The following is an 18,693-nucleotide window of genomic DNA, read 5'->3' as shown; positions in this document are numbered from 1 at the left end:
GACCGAAAGAACGAGATCCAGGGTACAAGCGGTCGGAATTGGTTTCCTCAGGATTGGGGCAGGCGTCTCCCTTAGAGATAGGGTGAGAAGCACAGTCATCCATAGGGAGCTCGGAGTAGAGCCGCTGCTCCTTTGCGTCAAAAGGAGCCAGTTGAGGTGGTTTGGGCATCTGGTAAGGATGCCTCCTGGGCGCCTCCCTAGGAAGGTGTTCCAGGCACGTCCAGCTGGGAAGAGGCCTCGGGGAAGACCCAGGACTAGGTGGAGGGATTATATCTCCAACCTGGCCTGGGAACGGCTCGGGATCCCCCAGTCGGGATTGGTTAATGTTTTGGGTCCCCTGCTGGAGTTGTTTGGGGTCCCCTGCTGGAGCTGCTCCCCCTGCAACCCGATACTGGAAAAGCGGATGAAGATGGATGGATGGATGGATGGATGGAAGGAAGGTCTTTTGAAGGAATCTAGGCTGAAGAGATGGCTCTGAAACGCTGCTTTAGCTTTTTGTGGACGTCTGCTTTCCTCCACAAAGGATGTACAAGGTTCTCAGAGCCATCTGTCAACCACTGCCAACCCTTTGATTCTCAAGATATAGATTTTTAGCGGAGTAATGCTTTAAAGACATATCTACAGTATGTTTTCCTACAGTTCTCTTTGCTGTAGATGTGAAGAATATCTACTTGCGTCATTCTTCTGACCCTTGATATTAAGCATTTCCTACAGCTCAGATTTTGTCACCAACGGCAGTAAATGTTCCCCCAAGCACCAGCTCTCATTGCCTTGTCTGTAATCTGCGTTCTAAAGAGATGAGAAAACCAGCCTTTCATTCCCTGAGGTGTCTTTTCAGAGCCGACTCTAACCAGAGCTGAACTGGCCCAAATCCTCCCATTCCCTTGGCTCTCTGTAGTCCATTACACTTAAACTTTAAAGAAATTAGATTTTTTTTCACACCCACAAGCTGAAACAGTTCATCAAAGGAATCCTGTTGACTCAACCTTGTATTTCTGTAATTGTAGCCAGACCTTAGTTTAGGGCTGTACAATTAATCAAATTTTAATCACGTTCAGGATTTTGGCTTCCCACAATCAAATTTGCGTGATCAAGCAATATTTTAAATGTCATTCCGTTCATAGAATGATGTTTTGTTTTTTCTTCATGCTTTACATGACCCATTTCTTCTGTAAAGCCGTGCCTGTGTTTGTATCTCCCGTCTTACTCTCCACGCAGCCCCGCCCCCTTTTACTCTCACACGGCTCCCAGCAACATGGAGAAACACAGCGGCGGCGGCGCCAGTCCACACTTCTGACATTAAGTTTTATTTTTTTAAATCATTTTTACCTTTTTAATCCAGTTACTACTGTAGCTAACATTAATGTTACCTGTTGTGTAACGCTGCAATGTTTCTGTTGTCTCTAACGTCTGACGCAGACAGCGCAGGCATTTAATTGGCACCGTAATGAGGTACCAAAATCCCCGTTGATATTTTGTCCGGTAGATAACGGGCATACAACATACAACTTCAACATAAGAGGACTGTAGCACAATATGGATGTGAAAACAGTTAGAAATAACCTAAGTGACAATAACATTTTGTGGGTTCAAATCAACAAATAATCTTGATAATTAATCGTGATCTTAATATTGATCAATATAATCGTGATTAGCATTTTGTCCATAAACGTGCAGCCTGACTTTAGTTTGTCGTCTGCAGTTCACTTGGCTTAAGGTTAAACCGCCAAACAGAAGTTCCTCTGTAGAGTTATAAAGTGCTGTTATTCAACAGCTTTCAACACACTCTTACCTTGTAGCTTACCTCTTAAGAGCTGAACGAGCAAACAGCTTGACAAAAGAGGTTAAATCTCTCCAAATGAAAGGCCAGTGTGACTCAGTTGTAAACAATGCACTCCAGTAACGACTAATTTCCCCATTGAAGTAACCTGTTATCTATAGCTTTGCAGTAATCTTCTTGCACTGTTACCTAAAGCTGGAGATGTTGAACATGTTGTATTGATGGCATTGAGCTGGCACCTCAGTGTCTTATAATAGCTACTTATGAACATTATAAAAACACAGCACTTTGTCAGAACTGGTTGAACGCTTATTATTTACTGCAAGATAATTGCTGTGAATGGTCTATTACTTCCTAGCATATTTCAGTACCAAGCCCTTACAGTAACGTTTTGTTTTATCCCTTTATGATAGTGTTGCCATCTGCTTTAAGTCCCCCACCGGGGCAATATAGAATGTGATTTGATTGTGTGTGACAGATAAAAGGATTCTACAACAGTCTGAAAGATGAGAATTTAAGATCACATTAATATGTAATCAAAAGCATGGGCTGGCAGATTTTCCTTTTTGTTTCTGTGCTTATTGAAGTAGATTCAAGGCTATAGTGCAAGACAGAATGGAAATAAGACTTTCACCTCTGGAACATCTCCTCATATTATCTTTGTAAATACGCTGAATAGTTTCCCGAAAACCGAAAACTCATCATTTTCTCAAAAAAATGCAAGCTGAATAACAAAATGACAGAAACTAGAGAAAAGACTGTTATTTAAAAAAAAAGAGTGCCAGTATACAGTATGTCAATAAAAAAGGAAGGCAATTTAATTTACTTCAAATTTGTATGCCGAAAAACTAATAAGAGTGTATCTGTCAAAGGTAGGAGTTTCTTCCCATGACATACTCCATTTTGGTTCACTGCTTGCAGTATCCTCCATCAAAATAGGATTGGGTCTGCAAAAGTTGTCAGACTGCTGTAAAATGCAGCTTGGTTGTCCAGCCTGTTTACACTGTGGGCATACAAGCTTAGTGTAGTATGTTGTCTGGTTTAAGATGTAACTTTCAAAACACACCAAATTGGATTTTATTTAAAGTACTGTACTGTATACTGCTCTCTGAGCTGAGAAAGGCATATAGTGTACCTGTACTGGAACTGATGGTTTCTTTGCCAATAACATGTCCCAGTAAGTCATACTGGTTCAGCCTGGAGCCGTCTTCTGCAACAGCAACAGACCTCTCGTCTCCCTGGGTCCACAGGTAGATCACCTCGTTGTTTGTGTAAGCATCTGGGCAACAGAGACAACAGTAATTGGCACAAAGTAGCAGCAAAACAAATACCATTCCCATTAGCCTATGCTTTACTTTGTATTTAGTGCTACTAATTAGCAAATGGTAGCATGTTAACACGCTACACTAAAATGGTTGGCATGGTAAACATTACATGCCAAATATCAGTAGTATAAATACAGCCTTACAGAGCAAGTAGCATGGGTGTAGACTCTAAGAATTTATCAAGATAATGTATCAAGGGAACTCTTACTTCAAGCCAGTATTGGACTACTGTTGCTAAAACAAACACTCCCTTTGAAAGTTATCCCAAAGTATCATATTCTAAGGGGTGAGCGCCGTTTGAGTCCTCTGAAGTTTTTACAATCACCGCTGTTTCTACAGTAGGATTTAAAGTTTGTTTTATTGTGGCCATCTGGACTAACTTACAACTTCCGAATTTCAGAGGACAGGCGTGTGCATCCATCGGGAAATCCTCTAGGTGCATGGGGCACTCAGCATGAATGGTCAACCTGAAGAGGACAGAGGGGGAGGGATACTCAACATGTCAGGCTGCAGTATGGTTGAGGCGGCTTTTACAAACACATCATGACATAAATCACCAGAACCGTTACAATGCCTTTTCAGACCACAATTCATTGTCAGACATGAGATGAATGTCCCCTGAAATGTTTTTATGTTCCAGAAGAAGAAAATCAAAGTCTCTATTTTTTTTTCTTTATTTTTTACATGACAAAGGAGCTGCCTCAATACCAGAGTACTCCTGCCATTTTTAAGCCACAGTGTGTGTTTGCAGGATACTATAAGATGAGCCTTCAGATGAGCCATTAGGGCTCCAGACTGTGACCACAATGGTTGAAATGATTGCATATTGTGAGTCTATAGCTAATTATTTTAAAGAGAGAGAGAGAGAGATATTCCGACTTAGACGGTGCTGATGATAAAAGCTCAGGCAGGGAGAGACCGACTGAGAAAGTGAAGAAGAAGAAAAATACCACTTTCAAACATAATAATGTTATGGTTGTGGTACAAGGGAAAAGGTGTGTGTGTGTGTGTGTGTGTGTGTGTGTGTGTGTGTGTGTGTGTGTGTGTGTGTGTGGGGTTGGGGTGTGTGGTGTGTGTGTGTGTGTTGTGTGTGGTGTGTGTGTGTGTGTGTGTGTGTGTGTGTTGTGTGTGTGTGTGTGTGTGTGTGTGTGTGTGTGTGTGTGTGTGTGTGTGTGTGTGTGTGTGTGTGTGTTGCCGACTTCTTTCAGTGGTTGGATGAGTTATATATTTACAAATATCAAGTCTCGAGTCACCGTCCAATTTTAGCATCAATGCAAAACTAGTAAATGCAAATTATTGGAGGTCTGTAGCACCAATGTTACCAGTGAAAAAAGTCTGGTGCTCTACTTTATTGATCCCAAAAACAGATGTTGCAGCAGCACTAGGACGGAAATGAGTAGGCTACAGATAAAGAAAAGTCAAAAATAAATATTAGATATAAGTTAAAAAAGCAACAACTGTATAATGAAAATCAGATTAGAAATACAAATAGAAACTATACAAGATCTGTTCTGAACTGAATCTGAACACAAGATTACAAGGCAAGCTGTACAAATAGTACCTATGACCAGTGTTTTTTAATTTATAATAGTGCAGTACTGCCTCAAGTTAAGTGACATATTGGTGTGATTTACCAGGGGTGTAACAATACATCGATCTGGATCGATATATCAATTAAATTCTCAGTCACCAATATTCTCAAAAGAAATATACATTTTGTCATCTTTAAGATGCGCCTTTATTTTGAAATTCCCACTTTATATTCATTTTTTTATTTAAAAGAGTGGTTTGTTTTCAATTGAAATGTCTGGAAGAGCTTAGTAATGAAATTATATTTTAGTTGCTTTTTGTGTGTGTGTGTGTGTGTGTGTATATATATATATATATATATATATATATATATATATATATATATTATATATATATATATTATATATATATATGTGTGTGTGTGTGTGTGTGTGTGTGTGTGTAACCGATTGTGTTAAATGGGCTTATGTATTGTCTTGTATCTGTCGCAGGCCCCTGAATTGAACCGAATGGACATTGTATAGTTGCAGACTTTGTTATATGAGCAAATATTGTATCGTTGTCCAAAGAATCGATTCACGTGTGATTTACACCCCTAGTGATTACTAGCTGGAATGCATGTAGAGTAATATAATACATCAGAATATATAATATAATTAAGTAATGTTCCTGTTTGTCTGTGCTAATACGGAAATATAATACAGTAAATAATGTAATAGAACAGTGTAATATATTGATGTAGTTGGTGTGCAGTACTTGTGTGTCGTAAAGACTGGAGACACTGCACTCTCTCCTCCGTCATGTGGTACCACCAGTGGTAATGAGGGCTCAGCTCACTACAACAGAGAACTAACCTCCAGAGAGCACCAGAGTTTATTTAATTTGGTCAGATGGCTGGGCCACAAAATGCACTCTGTAAGTAAATGGTGCATATTATCTCACTCATACATGTTTTATCAACATGGGGATTACATTTGCTAAGTTCAAACAAAACAGCAGCCCAAAAAGCCATCCCACCGTAGACTGAAGTACTCATAAATGGACCACGAACTGGGTTTTTGTAACCCAATTACAACATTTATAGTCCATGCATCAATTCAAAGTTTTTTTTTTTGAGCAACCCGGAATAGGCACAGAGTCTCTGTGCAAGTAAATATAGTTAGTGTATATATATTATTGTCATTTGTAAAACATGTAAGGTATACTGAAGGTAGCGTGACCACTTCTACAGTTTCATGCTTGTCAGTCAATTTGTCACATGAGATCGTATGAGATACATTCCCAGTGTAATGTTATCCCATCACCGCTCCTGATATTTTTTTCCCTTTATTTCATAGTGACGGTGGATAGACAGGAAAGGTGGAGAGAGATGGGGGATGACACGCAGCAAAGGGCCGCAGGTCGGGCTCAAACCCGGGCTGCTGCCAAGGACTCAGCCTATGTGGGATGCACACACTGGGTGAGCTAGAGTTCGCCCCCCCATTAGCTCTTTAAACTCGTGCATGATTCATCACAAAGCAGAATGTGGCCGTCGGATCGGCACACAGAAAGAGAGTCGCCTGGTTAAATTGCACCGGTACACCAGGATCCAGCCAAGTCTCAGCGAAAGGACATCACAAAGGCCACCTAGCTCACTGTCTGCACATTGGCTAGCACGCTTGCCTAGTGGCCCACTTGTCCACTTAAGTCTCAAGACCACGTTTTGAAGATCCTGTCTCGGAATTGACCGCATTTTTACTCGGTCTCTGATGAATAGGACTGAATAGGACTTCATTTCAAGACCTCAACTGCAGGTTGGCTCTGCATTGTCTAATTTTCTGTGTTGACATCCTTGCTGTGATTGGATGTCAAACTTCCTGCTTTAAATGCAACCAATAGCTTGACTCATTTCTAATTTTGTAACTTGTTACTGTCAACCCCTTCTTCCCGCCCTTAACATGCACTCCCAAGAAAGTGAATATGGAAGACAGGAGAAGGTCTGGCTGTCTGGCACTGGTCTGGTCTTGGTCTCTGTCTTAACCCTTTAAAGTCTTGGTCTTGACTTGGTCTCGGTCTTCCCTTTAAAGTCTTGGTCTTGACTTGGTCTCGATACACTCTGGTCTTGGTGATGTCTCGGTTTAGGTGGTCTTGACTACAGAACTGGTATGAGTTATTGAACTATATGTATTGTATGCCTTTGTGCCATATTTGACATGTAAACTTGTATATTCTATAAAGAGCATGATAAAAGATGTAATGTAGTCTGTTTCATGTTGTATTGCAGCCCTAGTATTAAAACCAGTAACATCACAGACCATTTCTACAGACTCCTTAGCTCCTTGTGTTCCACTTAATACAATCCTCATCTTTTATAATCTTTTTATACACCCTCATGGCTTCTTTATTGTGCTGCCTCATTACTGATAAGTGGCTCTGTAACTATGTGAATAAATGCAATACAACATAAATCAAATGTGAGCAATGCACCGCTGCATATCATGCAGCACCTAAAGCCGCAACTAACTGATGAAATGTTTCTCATTCCTTGGCCGTACTGACATTCTGACTGAAACAAAGGCAAATAAATAAAAGAGGTAGATAACAAATTTTGAATTACTTTGATCAAAGACAACAAAAGAGTTTTAGTGCAATGACAACTTACTATGAAGTAAAAGGAAGCAAGACTGAGGCTAAAACCATGCTAGCAGCTCGTGAGCTTGTACACACTGTAGGCATAGCAGTGCTTTTCATTTTCTAATTAGCACAAAACAAATGGTGCAATTAATTAGGTTTTACAGGTATTTTGTCATACGTTAAATTATTGGAAACAAATTCTGACCTGATGATGATGATGATGCTAGATGATAAGTTATGCATCATTACGTTACTATTGATTTCAGTCAGGACCAAAGTGGTGGACCGACCAACACTGCCATCACTACAGCCATGCCACTTACATGGTTAAAAAGCAAGACTGGGAAGCCTGGATAGCTCACCTGGTGAAGTGTGCGCCCCATCTACAAAGGCCCAGTCCTTGTCGCAGCGGCCGCAGGTTTGATTCCGACCTGCGGCCCTTTGCTGCATGTCATTCCCCCTCTCTCTCCCCCCCTTTCACATCTTAAGCTGTCCTATATGATAAAGGCCTAAAATGCCCAAAAAATAATCTTTAAGTGTAAATCAACACAAGGTACTATGGTGATGCACTTCAGACTAAACTTTCCATAAAAATAGATTGGTTTAAATCCTAAAGCTTAATACCTGTGATGAGTGCTCAGGGAAATTTAAGTTATCAGTCTCCTTTGGAGTGTCACCCAGTGCCTTCAACAATACAGCCAACTATACTTTTAGACCCCCTTAATCATCACCTAATGCTCCGTTATGAATATAAGGCTGAATTAAACCCTTACAACATTCTTGAAAGTACTTGAAAGTAATTAGCCTTATGATTTCTTATATTTTGTAGTGTCAGGTAAAATAGAAATTTGTAGCTTTTAATACTATAAATAAATCACAGGATCTTAATAAGCCCCATTGAAAATAGATCACAAAAGACAGTGGCTCATGAAATGAAGTTTTGATTGGTGGCTTTTAATTGAATAAAAGTTTAGCTTTAAACTGGACATCTGATAACCAAAAAGGCTTTTTTTTGTCTGACAGAGGTTGATCACACTTTGCTTCATATTGCCATGAATTTACTTGGTTATGTAAATATAACTGTCCTTCCACCTTATTAGAGGTCCGTTGTCTTTCTTGGCCTTGGCAGAACTGCCACCACATCACAAATCTACTCATGTGGGACTACAGCTAAAACATTTTCACTTTTGGAAAATCAATACTGACCTTGTGGATGAGCTTCATATAATTTCTTTTAAAGTAATTCAATGCTCAGATGCAAAGGCTGATTGACAGAGCCACTGATTGGATGGGTTGAAACCAACTCATTATTTTTGCTCCAGGCGTGTAGCTAATGGTACTCACTCACTGACTGGGACTGTCTCGGTAGCTGATGCTACTTGCAGTGTATTTTAGGCCTGACATACTCACAATGGCCCTCCTTTGATCAAGTGATTATTCACTGAGTTGTCTCTGTTATCTGACAGATGAAATGATCTGATATGATCCAGATCGCTGCTGCAAAAAACTCCTTGCAACTCAATTTTGAATACCTGGACTTTTCATCCATCACCACCTGACATATTATGGTATGTGGTATGTGAAATGTAAAATGTCTTAAATTCTATTGGATAAATTGCCATTAATGATTGTTAAAGATATTCATGTCCCTCTCAGGATGACTTGTAATAACTTTGGTGATGAACTTTTGGTTTTCATCTTGCACCATCACCAGGTACAAATTCCAGTCCCTCCAGGATTTCCCAGCCTTTTTTTGGGATTGTTGTGGCCTAAAATTTGTTGCAATGAAGTTGCGGGAGATGGAGAAAGTTGCGATTTCTGTACAGTTCTTTAAAAATAAAAAGGAAACTTGTTTTGTGGAGAATAAAATTACTCTGGGCTGAGTTTTCCTAGTAACCTTACCAAAAAGGCTACAGGGTGCTACAGATGTTGGTATAATATGAAAAACATTCATACGGTTTGAAAAAGGACTTAGTGGACTTTAACTTATCATTGCTTTCACAATAGCGAGTGTAGCTGTCCTCAATTGAGTTTTTTTTTTTTTTTTTGAGGTTTTGTGTGTGTGTGTGTGTGTGTGTGTCGGTCGGTCGGTCGGTCGGTCGGTCGGTCGGGGGGAGCTCAGCAGCCCCGCCCGCTGCAGAGAGCCGACAGGATTGGAACAGCCTCGTACATTGATGTTAAAAATGTCTACAGGTTAGCAGCGCTGTCTGAAATGTTTTGCGTGGTCTTTCGCTGTACGTTTTGTTGGTTAATGTGAGATGTTCGAGTCACACACGTCTTGTCTTCAAAGCAGACACGAGGAAATTAATTTGGCGACGTACGTGTGACGTCAACCCGTTCTCACTCCCGCTTGGTCATTGGCTCTCAGAATCACATACTGATACAAAGTCTGGCACGTGGTGCTGCTGGGATTGGTTGGGGAAACTCCAGTGATTGATCACATTTTGGGAAAAGTTCCAGTGCTTGGTCAAAATTGCGGGTTGCACCAGTCACGATGATTGGTTGAGTTGGCGTGAATTGGCGCGATCGCCACATCGCAAAATCCTAGAGGGACTGAAATTGAGAATTTCTTTTTTTGTCCAATACTTTGATTCATGACTAATTACCTGCAAAACAAATGGCATTCCCTCTAGAGGTAGAAATGATGAAGCACTGTTGATTTCAGTTGTTTAGTTTTCAGTTCAAACATTCATATAGTCACTGACTGTGTAGTTCATTTGCTTTTTTTATAGGCTGTTTGATCACATCACTGTTCAACGCATCACCTTTCATTACACAGTTATGCCCTATGTGTTGCTTGTTCAAGCGGTTCATTTCAGTACAAAACTAGGTCAATACAAGCACTGTCTGGAAGGTTAAGGGCTATTTGCAACAGCGCTATTACATCATAATTATCTCTATGGTGTTCACTGTTTTTCTCTTAAGTAGGGCTGGGTACCAAATGTAATTCTTTTTTTAGCATGTAGTGTCAAGTATTGAGTATTGAAAAATGCCCCGTCAATTTCAATACCTAAGGAGGAAATCTCATCAGCGTCAGCCAATAAGCAAGCTTCTACCAAGATCAAATAATGTTTGTAATTGGCTGTCTAACGTCACACGTCGTACAGACACGCAGGAAAAACTCTACGTTATGCACGGAGACAAGGCTCATGTAGTAAGAGCTGAAAAAAAAGAAAAAGATTTGTGCCGTAATGTTGTAATTTCTTTTTGTTTTATAAAATTTGGCATTGAAAAGGTACCGAGCCCTGAAACGTTAACCGGCCCTGCTTTTAACTAATGTACTGTGTATCCCGGCTGAGCTGCCAGTGCTGCTTTCAGTCACCAGTGAGAAGCTCTACTGCTAAAAGCTACTGATTCAGTCAGTGGCAATGTTGATTCAGTATAGTCAGCTCACTTTGAAGATTCTGAGTCAAACATTTGTTTGTACCAAGCACTAACCCCTTTTATATTTAATGCCCAGTAGCAAATTACAACTTAAAATGGTGAACATGATCTGCTAAACATGAGCATATAGTTATCACTAGGTGCAAGTTAGTGTTAACATTCACATTTAGCATACCGCATTACTGTGCCCAAGTACACGGCCATGGCTGAAGACCTTTTGCCTGGTAAAGTGCAATAGAGCTCAGCCGCCCACTTAAATGTGTTTTTTCAAAACAACATTTTGAAAACGGCAAAAAAGGCCAAGGTACAAGACTGTACTAGACTGAACTATCATATACTTCAATTGCGGAAGCCCGCTCTAGCCGTTCACAGCTTCAGAGGTGCAGTAAATATTTCCACGGTAACAAGTTGTGGGTAGTGTAGCATTTGTCCATAAGATTGCAAATTAAGGTTGGTTTCATACTGACTTGTGTCTTCTACTGGAGCAGAAACTTTTGTTTCACAACCCAGGAACCTGTGGTCAGTTTACCTTGGATGGTTTTAGACATTATGGCTAATAATCAAAATCCTTATGGATAAACTGAATGGGACTTTAACTTCCCAAACCACGCTGTTAAGCTCTATATTAACATACAATATTAATGGCAGTCCTTTTTTTTTAAAAAAGTGTCTCACCTCATTGTGTAGAGAAGTGTTCCGTTGTCGACTAGTCGTAGCAGTTTGTTAGGAGTCGTCATGTTGTGGGCCACTGATTTCTTTCCATTGTGGAAAAATGTATCCGGAGTCCATATCTTACTGGCCAGGAGGTTGTTGAGGGGTAAAACTTGCATGGGCCCGTCAAACTTCAGCCTCTCGTCCCTCCAGCTCTGACGGAAGAAGACATCGATGGTGTACTCCTGAGGGCAACAGAATGCAAAAGATTAGTTGGGCAAAATAACAGTTTACAGAGATGAGACATGGCACTGGTACTGCTAGAGGTGTTCCAATACCAGTATCAGTATCGCCTCTGATACTGCCTAAAACGCTGGTATCAGGAAGTACTGGAGTTTATACACCGATCCGATTCCACGTAAAAAAAAACAAAAAACCTAAAGGAATTCTACATTAAAGTAGTTTCTTTATGTTCTTTTTTTGTTATAATTGACTGGATGATAAAAGAGTGAATAAAATAAAATCAGAATGTATGATCTCTGTATGTGAAAGTAGTCATTGTAAAAGTAGTCGTTAATAAGTACGCCATTCTTTATCCTCTGCAAACAACAAACTGCTTAAACAAAAAAAAGAACTAGTCAGCACATGTATTATTTGTCCAAGAATATACATGTGCGCACACAAATCTACATTCCACCATTTTTTTGTATATATTTTTTTTTTTTGAGAAATATTGTGTTTTTTAAAGTTATGTATTCCTGAATAATGAAATTCCTACTTTGTTAACTATGAGTGTTTACCTGTTATGCCTAACCATAGACTTAGACACAAATGAGCGTCAGCGAGAAACCTTGTAATACATTTGTTTCATGATTAATTAATATGCAACAAAGTCTTTCTGTGTTGTCGCCAACACACACAAAAACTAAATAGAATACAAGAATGCAGGAAGTAACCATTCAAAAGGAATTTATTTCACATTATTCATTTAATAGGACTTGGTGTCCTAGCAACAGACTTTCCTCATCAGCTGCATACAGTGGATGTGCAGACTGAACGCAGATGGAAATAACCCAGGAGAGGTGTACAGCTTCCACTCGATACATCAACAGGGCTCCTCTAAACAGCCCGGGCTGGACGTCTGTTAATGGATGTGATTGACCTCCTGGCGGCCTGCGTACAGGACCCCTAAACAATTACACTGCTGCCGTCCTCACAACCAGGGCTCTAAATAAGGCCCGCAGAGAGCTTAACAGACACACAATAGCAAAAGTATGATAAACTCATCTTTTCCTCACCCACTTAATTCTTTTTTCCACTTATTGAGTTATGTTCCTCCTCTTAATCAGTTGTAATGTCTAATGTGTCTACAATCTCTACACATCTAATAAAAAACCGGGATAGAAAGAATGATAGAATATCATAGTCAAGTAAAAGTACTTGGCCGTTTTCCTTAAGTAAAAAGTTACATTATATGATTATGAATCTAATAAAACTTTAATTAAATAAGACCTTCAGACTAAAAAATAAATGCCATTAACATGTCAACGTACACAGCACCTTATTAGAATTAATCAGCAATGGGGACCACTAAATTTAAATCAAACAAAAAAGGCCAGAAATGGATAAAGAGTTATGGGCAGTGCGGTGGGTGCAGCAAGCATTTTTCGGCTGAATACATTAAATAGGCTGCCACTTTAAGAGCAGAATCATGCATCACCAAGGCAGCCAACACAGAGATGTATTCATAATATAAACTCCACAGCAGCTACAGCCTGCCAACAACATATTAAAACAAAAAGAGAGCCTGAACCGTTTTTACACGCATAACACTACGTTGTAAGGCGAAGCACGTTTTCTTTGAGTGAGAGGGAGTTACATCCGTTAGGACACATTCAGACCAGAATAAAACGGATTCATTTTTAACCCTCACTGTGTTTAAAACCTTCTCGTGGCAGAGATGGAGGCAGTGATGTTTCCTGTTCACTCTACGGAACTTTAACTTTTTCACACTGCCAGGACTGACAAATCGGATTGCCGGTTACATATTTGGCAACCGCAGCGTGACTTCAGGTTGCGTTTCTCCAAAAGTTGAATCTGTCTTAACTTTTTGCCGCAGGCTGCTGCGTTTTTTCCGGCTAACCCTTGCACCCCTACCGCAGCAGTCTAAATTTGCTACCCTCCCCATTCAAAGTGAATGGGCAGACGTGTCTATTAAGTGTCTGAGGACCGATGCAGCCCGTGTGAATGCACGCTTATCCATCTCATAATGACGTCATCCTTGACCCACGTGTTGTCTTCCTGTCAAAATTGAAAATCCACACTTTTGTTGATGTTTTTTATCAATGTTTTCAACTTTTTCTTACTTTTTTGTACCCTTTTAAACACCCACTCCCTTTTTTTCAATGTTTGTCACTTTTTGACGTTTTCAACTAGAGATGGTCTGATACCTTTTTTTTATTATTATTATTATTTATTTTTTATTCCCGATACCGAGTACTGATCCGATACCAGTGTGTCATATTTTATGTTTTAACAACTGTATACTACTATCTCTTTATGGATGTGATACGATTTCTATCTTTGTCGGTCTGCCTCAGGTTAAGCTCCTCAAACAATGAATGTTATCTAGTTATACAGACAGAAAAAGAAGATAAAAAAATATAAGATATGATAAATATAAAATAAAAATACTTTAACATGGATTTTCTTCAGGGCTTTATTATGTGGTATCGGATCAGTGTATATAGGCAAGGGAAGGCAAGGCAGCTTTATTTGTATAGCACATTTCAGCAACAGGGCAATTCCATATCTAGTATGGTTGTCATTGAGTTGTATGTGATGATGGGGGGGGGGGGGGGGGGGGTATTTTAATTCCAAAGGCCAAGGGAACTTCATCAGTATGCATAGTATCCGGATCTATGAAATAACGAGCCTTCAAAATTAAAATGTACCTGCTTCTAAGGGAATTTAACATATGGGTGGTATACTTATGCCCTCTGTATTTTCAGGGAGAACATTTATATTTACAATTTATTATTCATTCACAAAGAAATCTGTGTCCTTAAAGGTGGATTTTCCTACCATTTATTAAGGCATTAAGATTAATTTCCAAAATATGTTTTTATTCCTCTTTTTAATCAACTTAGCATGGGTGTGTAAACTATGCAAGCCACTATACTAGGTCAAAGAACAATAAATCCAATATAGAGTGCGTTCTACTGCTGTGTGTGTGTTTCAGTGTCTCTTGTGACCTGGAGAGTTTTTTGTTGTCTGCACTGGGTATCTAATTCACGACCAAACTGTAGATTTAATTGTACAGTAGGTAAATTACTTTTTTAAATTTGGAGAGAATTAGTCTATATCCCCGACCTTACACTTCCGGCATTTCCCCGTTGCCGCCGGAAATTTTGCCATATGTCCTTTTTTGACTGGATTTCCATTACCTATTGCTTCATCGTGTTGGCATTTTAACTCTGGTGGATTTCTGAGGACTATGGCAAACTGCTTCTCAGATCTCCGCATGGTAAATTGAGACAGCTAGTGGACTATCTGTCCAATCTGATTTCACAAAACAAGTTCCTTCCGAGGTTATTTTCCAGCAGCACCTGGGCTCTGTGCAGTGCTGAGCACCTCTGAAGCATTGGTTTAAAGAATGCCATTAAACCAGAGCACGTTTTTCTCCCATCCTGGAATGCTGTGTGGACTAGCCAGACCCTCCTGTGCAGCTCTGCAGCATTGTGGGGGAATTGGTCTGGCAAAGCGAGACTAGAAGAGAGTAAATGTAATTTGTTACTTCCACCTTTATCGCAATTTTGTACTTTTGAGAAAAATTTTTTAATCATTAATTTTACTTGTACATAAGTGTCTCTCTCCCGCTTAAGCATTGAATTTCGCTCATCTACAAGTACCAAAGGAAGGTGTTATATATATATATGCCCATGAACACAGAGGTTACCCTCATGTTGTCCTCGGTCAAATGACCCATTTCTATCAATGTTCTTTTTAATTACCCAAAATAACATGATTGTTCGACACAACGCTCTTTGGAAGTACAAATCTCTACTTTCATTAATTTTGGGGTGTCTTATTCAATATTATAGTGGTATAAGTGGTTTTTAAATAGTATTGACTAAAAGTTGAAATATTCCAGTCTGTGATATCCATCAACATACATTCCTTTATTTTAGTCTAAATAATTTCTAATTTCTGCTTTTCTTACTCAAAATTAGGTATAATTTCCTATAAATTAGGTTTACTGACCATAATTCAAAAAATAACTGTAGAACTAAAGTTAATAAGTTAGTGTTACGTAGTGTTGAAAACAGATGTTCCGATACCAGTATCAGTATCACCTCGATACTGCCTAAAATGTAGTATCAGTATCGGGAAGTAGGAGTATATATAAAAGAATGGCAAACAAGCATTAACTGCAATTTAGCATCCATTCCTCGTCAGCCAACGCCTGTCCCAAAAAATGAAAACACACTAACACTAGCCTTACTAAACATCAGGTCTTTGGCGGAAAATCATTTTAATTAATGATTTTATATAATCACAATCTAGATTTTATGTTTTTAACTGAAACCTGGTTAGACTATAATAACAGCGCTCTGTTCTCATCGAGTCGCTCCCCTAACTTCAGTTTTATGAGCGAGAATAGAGTGAATAAGAAGGAGGGGTGGTACCAAAATGGCGACCATTTTGTTTAATGACTCATTCCACTGTACGCAAATATGTTATGGAAATTTTGTTTCTTTTGAATATGTGGCTCTTCACTTAAGGTCTTCCCCTCAAGCGATATTTCTAAATATCTACAGGCCACCTAAATAGTGTGCAACTTTCATTGATGACTTCACTGAACTGCTGTCTATAATCTGCATTAACTCAGATTGTGTAATCATTTTGGGTGTTTTTAACATTCATGTTGACAACCCCCAAGACAGGACGACCAAAGAACTGTGTTGTGTTTTTGAGAACTATGGACTGACTCAGCATGTGACAGAGCCCACGCACAATAAGGGACACACTCTGGACCTGATAGTCTCCAAGGGTCTGAACATTTCCATGGTTGTGGTGACTGACGTTGCTCTCTCAGATCATTCCTGTGTTTTCTTTAACGGCACTATCTCTGTTCCCAAAAGTGTCCAAACAAAGATAATCAGAAAACGGTATATCACTGAAAACACCAATGAAACATTCATTCGCTTTTCTCCTCCACCCCCCCTCTCTGGGGTCTCAGTGACTGAGCTTGTAGATAATTTCAACTGTAAAATTAAATGTTATTGATGCCATTGCCCACTAAGGTCAAAGTCGTCTCTAGTAAGAAAAGTCTCCATGGAGAAATGTCCTACTGGTGAGAACAGAAAAAAGAGAGTGTAGAAAAGCTGAACGAAGGTGGCGAAAAACAAATCTCTTGGTCATTATAAACACCTATAAAAAGAGACTTCGCATTTATAATTTGGAACTGAGGAATGCAAGGCGGTCCTTCTTCTCTGATATTATCTCTAAAAACAATAATAATTCACGTGCTTTGTTGCTACTGTCGATAGGTTAACAAACCCTCCAGTGCCAGTAGATTGAACTGATATCTACCAAGGCCTGCAATGAGTTTGTCTCCTTCTTCACAGACAAAATTCAGACGATTAGACAAACTGTCAGTGCCTCCATATCAAGTACAGGATATGTGTTGTCACAGTGTTCAAGCAAAACTAGTTCCAAATGACAGAATTTCATACGATCAACCATAAAAACCTGGAGGACAAATACAACATCTGAAATCTTCCTGTTGCCTTGATATTTTACCAACGGGTGTTTTCAAAAATGTCTTGAATTGTTTGGCTTCTGATCTTCTACAGTTGTGAACCCGTCTCTTCTTTCAAAGATCTTTCCACAGGCCCTGAAAACTGCAGTAACAAGCCACTCTTAAAACAAAACACATCCACTAATGAGCAGCTCTAGGCCAATACCAAACCAGCTCAGGCCAAACCAACCTTCCCTTTTAAGTAAAATCATTGAAAAAGCGTTTTTTCGAAACTCACCCATTTCTTGTCACTAAACAACAGTTTTGATCACTTTCAGTCGGGTTTCGACCACACCACAGCACTGAGACGGCTCTCGTTAATGTTTAATGACATACAAAGATAATGGCAAAATGTCAGTCTTAGTTTACTTGACCTCAGTGCTGCATTTGACACGGTCGACCATGACATATTACTAGACCTATTGGAAAACTAGGCTGGCCTTTCTGGCTCAGTATAAACTGGTTGAATCCTACTACAGAATAGGGATTACTTTGTGTCAATAGGTAATTACACATCTGAACATACAAATATGACGTGCAGAGTTTCCCAAGGCTCCATTCTGGGGCATCTTTTGTTCAACATCTACATGCTTCCACTGGCTCAGATTATGGAAAACAACAAAATAAGTTACCATAGTTATGCGGACGACACACAAATTTACATAACCCTATCGCCAGGGGACTATAGTCCAATACAAAAACTGACTAAGTGCATCGAACAAATTAACGGCTGGATGTGCCAGAACTTTCTGAAATTAAATGAAGGAAAAACTGAGGTGGTTGTTTTTGGAACAAAAGAGGAACGGTTTAAAGTCTGTGCTCAGCTTCAAACAACAATGTTAAAAACAACAGACAAAGCCAGAAATCTTGGTGTAGTCATGGACTCAGACCTGAACTTTAACAGCCACATTAAGACAATTACAAAGTCAGCCTATTATCACCTTAAGAATATATCAAGGGTTAAAGGACTCATGTGTCAACAGGATTTGGAAAAACTTGTCCATGCTTTCATCTTCAGTAGACTTGACTACTGTAACGTCTTTCCAGGTCTCACTAGAAAATCAATCAGACAGCTGCAGCTGATTCCGAATGCTGCTGCTCGGGTCCTCACTAAGACCAAGAGACTGGATCACATCACTCCAGTTCTGAGTCTTTCACTGGCTTCCTGTGTCTAAAGAATTGATTTCAAAGTACTTTTGCTAGTTAAAATCATTCAATGGTTTAGGTCCAAAATACATTTTGATCTGCTACTACACTATGACCCCCCCAGACCTCTCAGGTCATCTGGGAAGGTCTGCTTTCTGTCCCCAGAGTCAGAACTAACAGGGGGACAGCGTTAGTTTCTATGCTCCTATATCTGGAACAAACTCCCAGAAACCTGGGATCCCTGCTACTCTCAGTTCTTTTAAACAGGCTGAAGCCTTCTTTTGATGTTGCCTTTCTTTAAATGACTGCTCATTTCTTTAATGTTTAATTTCTTATGCTGCCTGTACTTTATTTTGTTTTTATGTGTCTTAATGTTCTTATTTTTAACTGTTTATTCACATGTTTGATCTGTTTTTATTTTTTAACTGTTTTTTTTGTAACTGATTTTGTGTAAAGCCTTG

At 39.5% G+C, this 18,693-nt stretch overlaps 1 protein-coding gene and 1 long non-coding RNA gene across 4 annotated transcripts in view; one reads left to right on the top strand and one right to left on the bottom strand.

Annotated features, from left to right (window-relative positions):
- LOC116699980 (uncharacterized) overlaps positions 1–11,225 on the top strand; it is a 13,549-nt gene extending 2,324 nt beyond the window's left edge. The window contains exons 2-3 of the long non-coding RNA XR_004334545.1: positions 6,773–6,783; positions 11,083–11,225. This is a non-coding gene — a long non-coding RNA (uncharacterized LOC116699980). The remainder of the gene's footprint in view (positions 1–6,772; positions 6,784–11,082) is intronic.
- gabra3 (gamma-aminobutyric acid type A receptor subunit alpha3) overlaps positions 1–18,693 on the bottom strand; it is a 177,023-nt gene that overhangs the window by 14,461 nt on the left and 143,869 nt on the right. For all 3 annotated transcript variants that reach the window (XM_032532710.1, XM_032532709.1, XM_032532711.1), the window contains exons 5-7: positions 11,308–11,528; positions 3,490–3,572; positions 2,916–3,059 (exon numbers count right to left, since the gene is read on the bottom strand). In XM_032532710.1, the coding sequence (XP_032388601.1) occupies positions 2,916–3,059; positions 3,490–3,572; positions 11,308–11,528 (448 nt within the window). The remainder of the gene's footprint in view (positions 1–2,915; positions 3,060–3,489; positions 3,573–11,307; positions 11,529–18,693) is intronic.

Source organism: Etheostoma spectabile, chromosome 13 (assembly GCF_008692095.1).
Source record: "Etheostoma spectabile isolate EspeVRDwgs_2016 chromosome 13, UIUC_Espe_1.0, whole genome shotgun sequence".
Classification (NCBI taxonomy): domain Eukaryota; kingdom Metazoa; phylum Chordata; class Actinopteri; order Perciformes; family Percidae; genus Etheostoma; species Etheostoma spectabile.
This window is presented reverse-complemented; position numbering and strand designations above follow the sequence as displayed.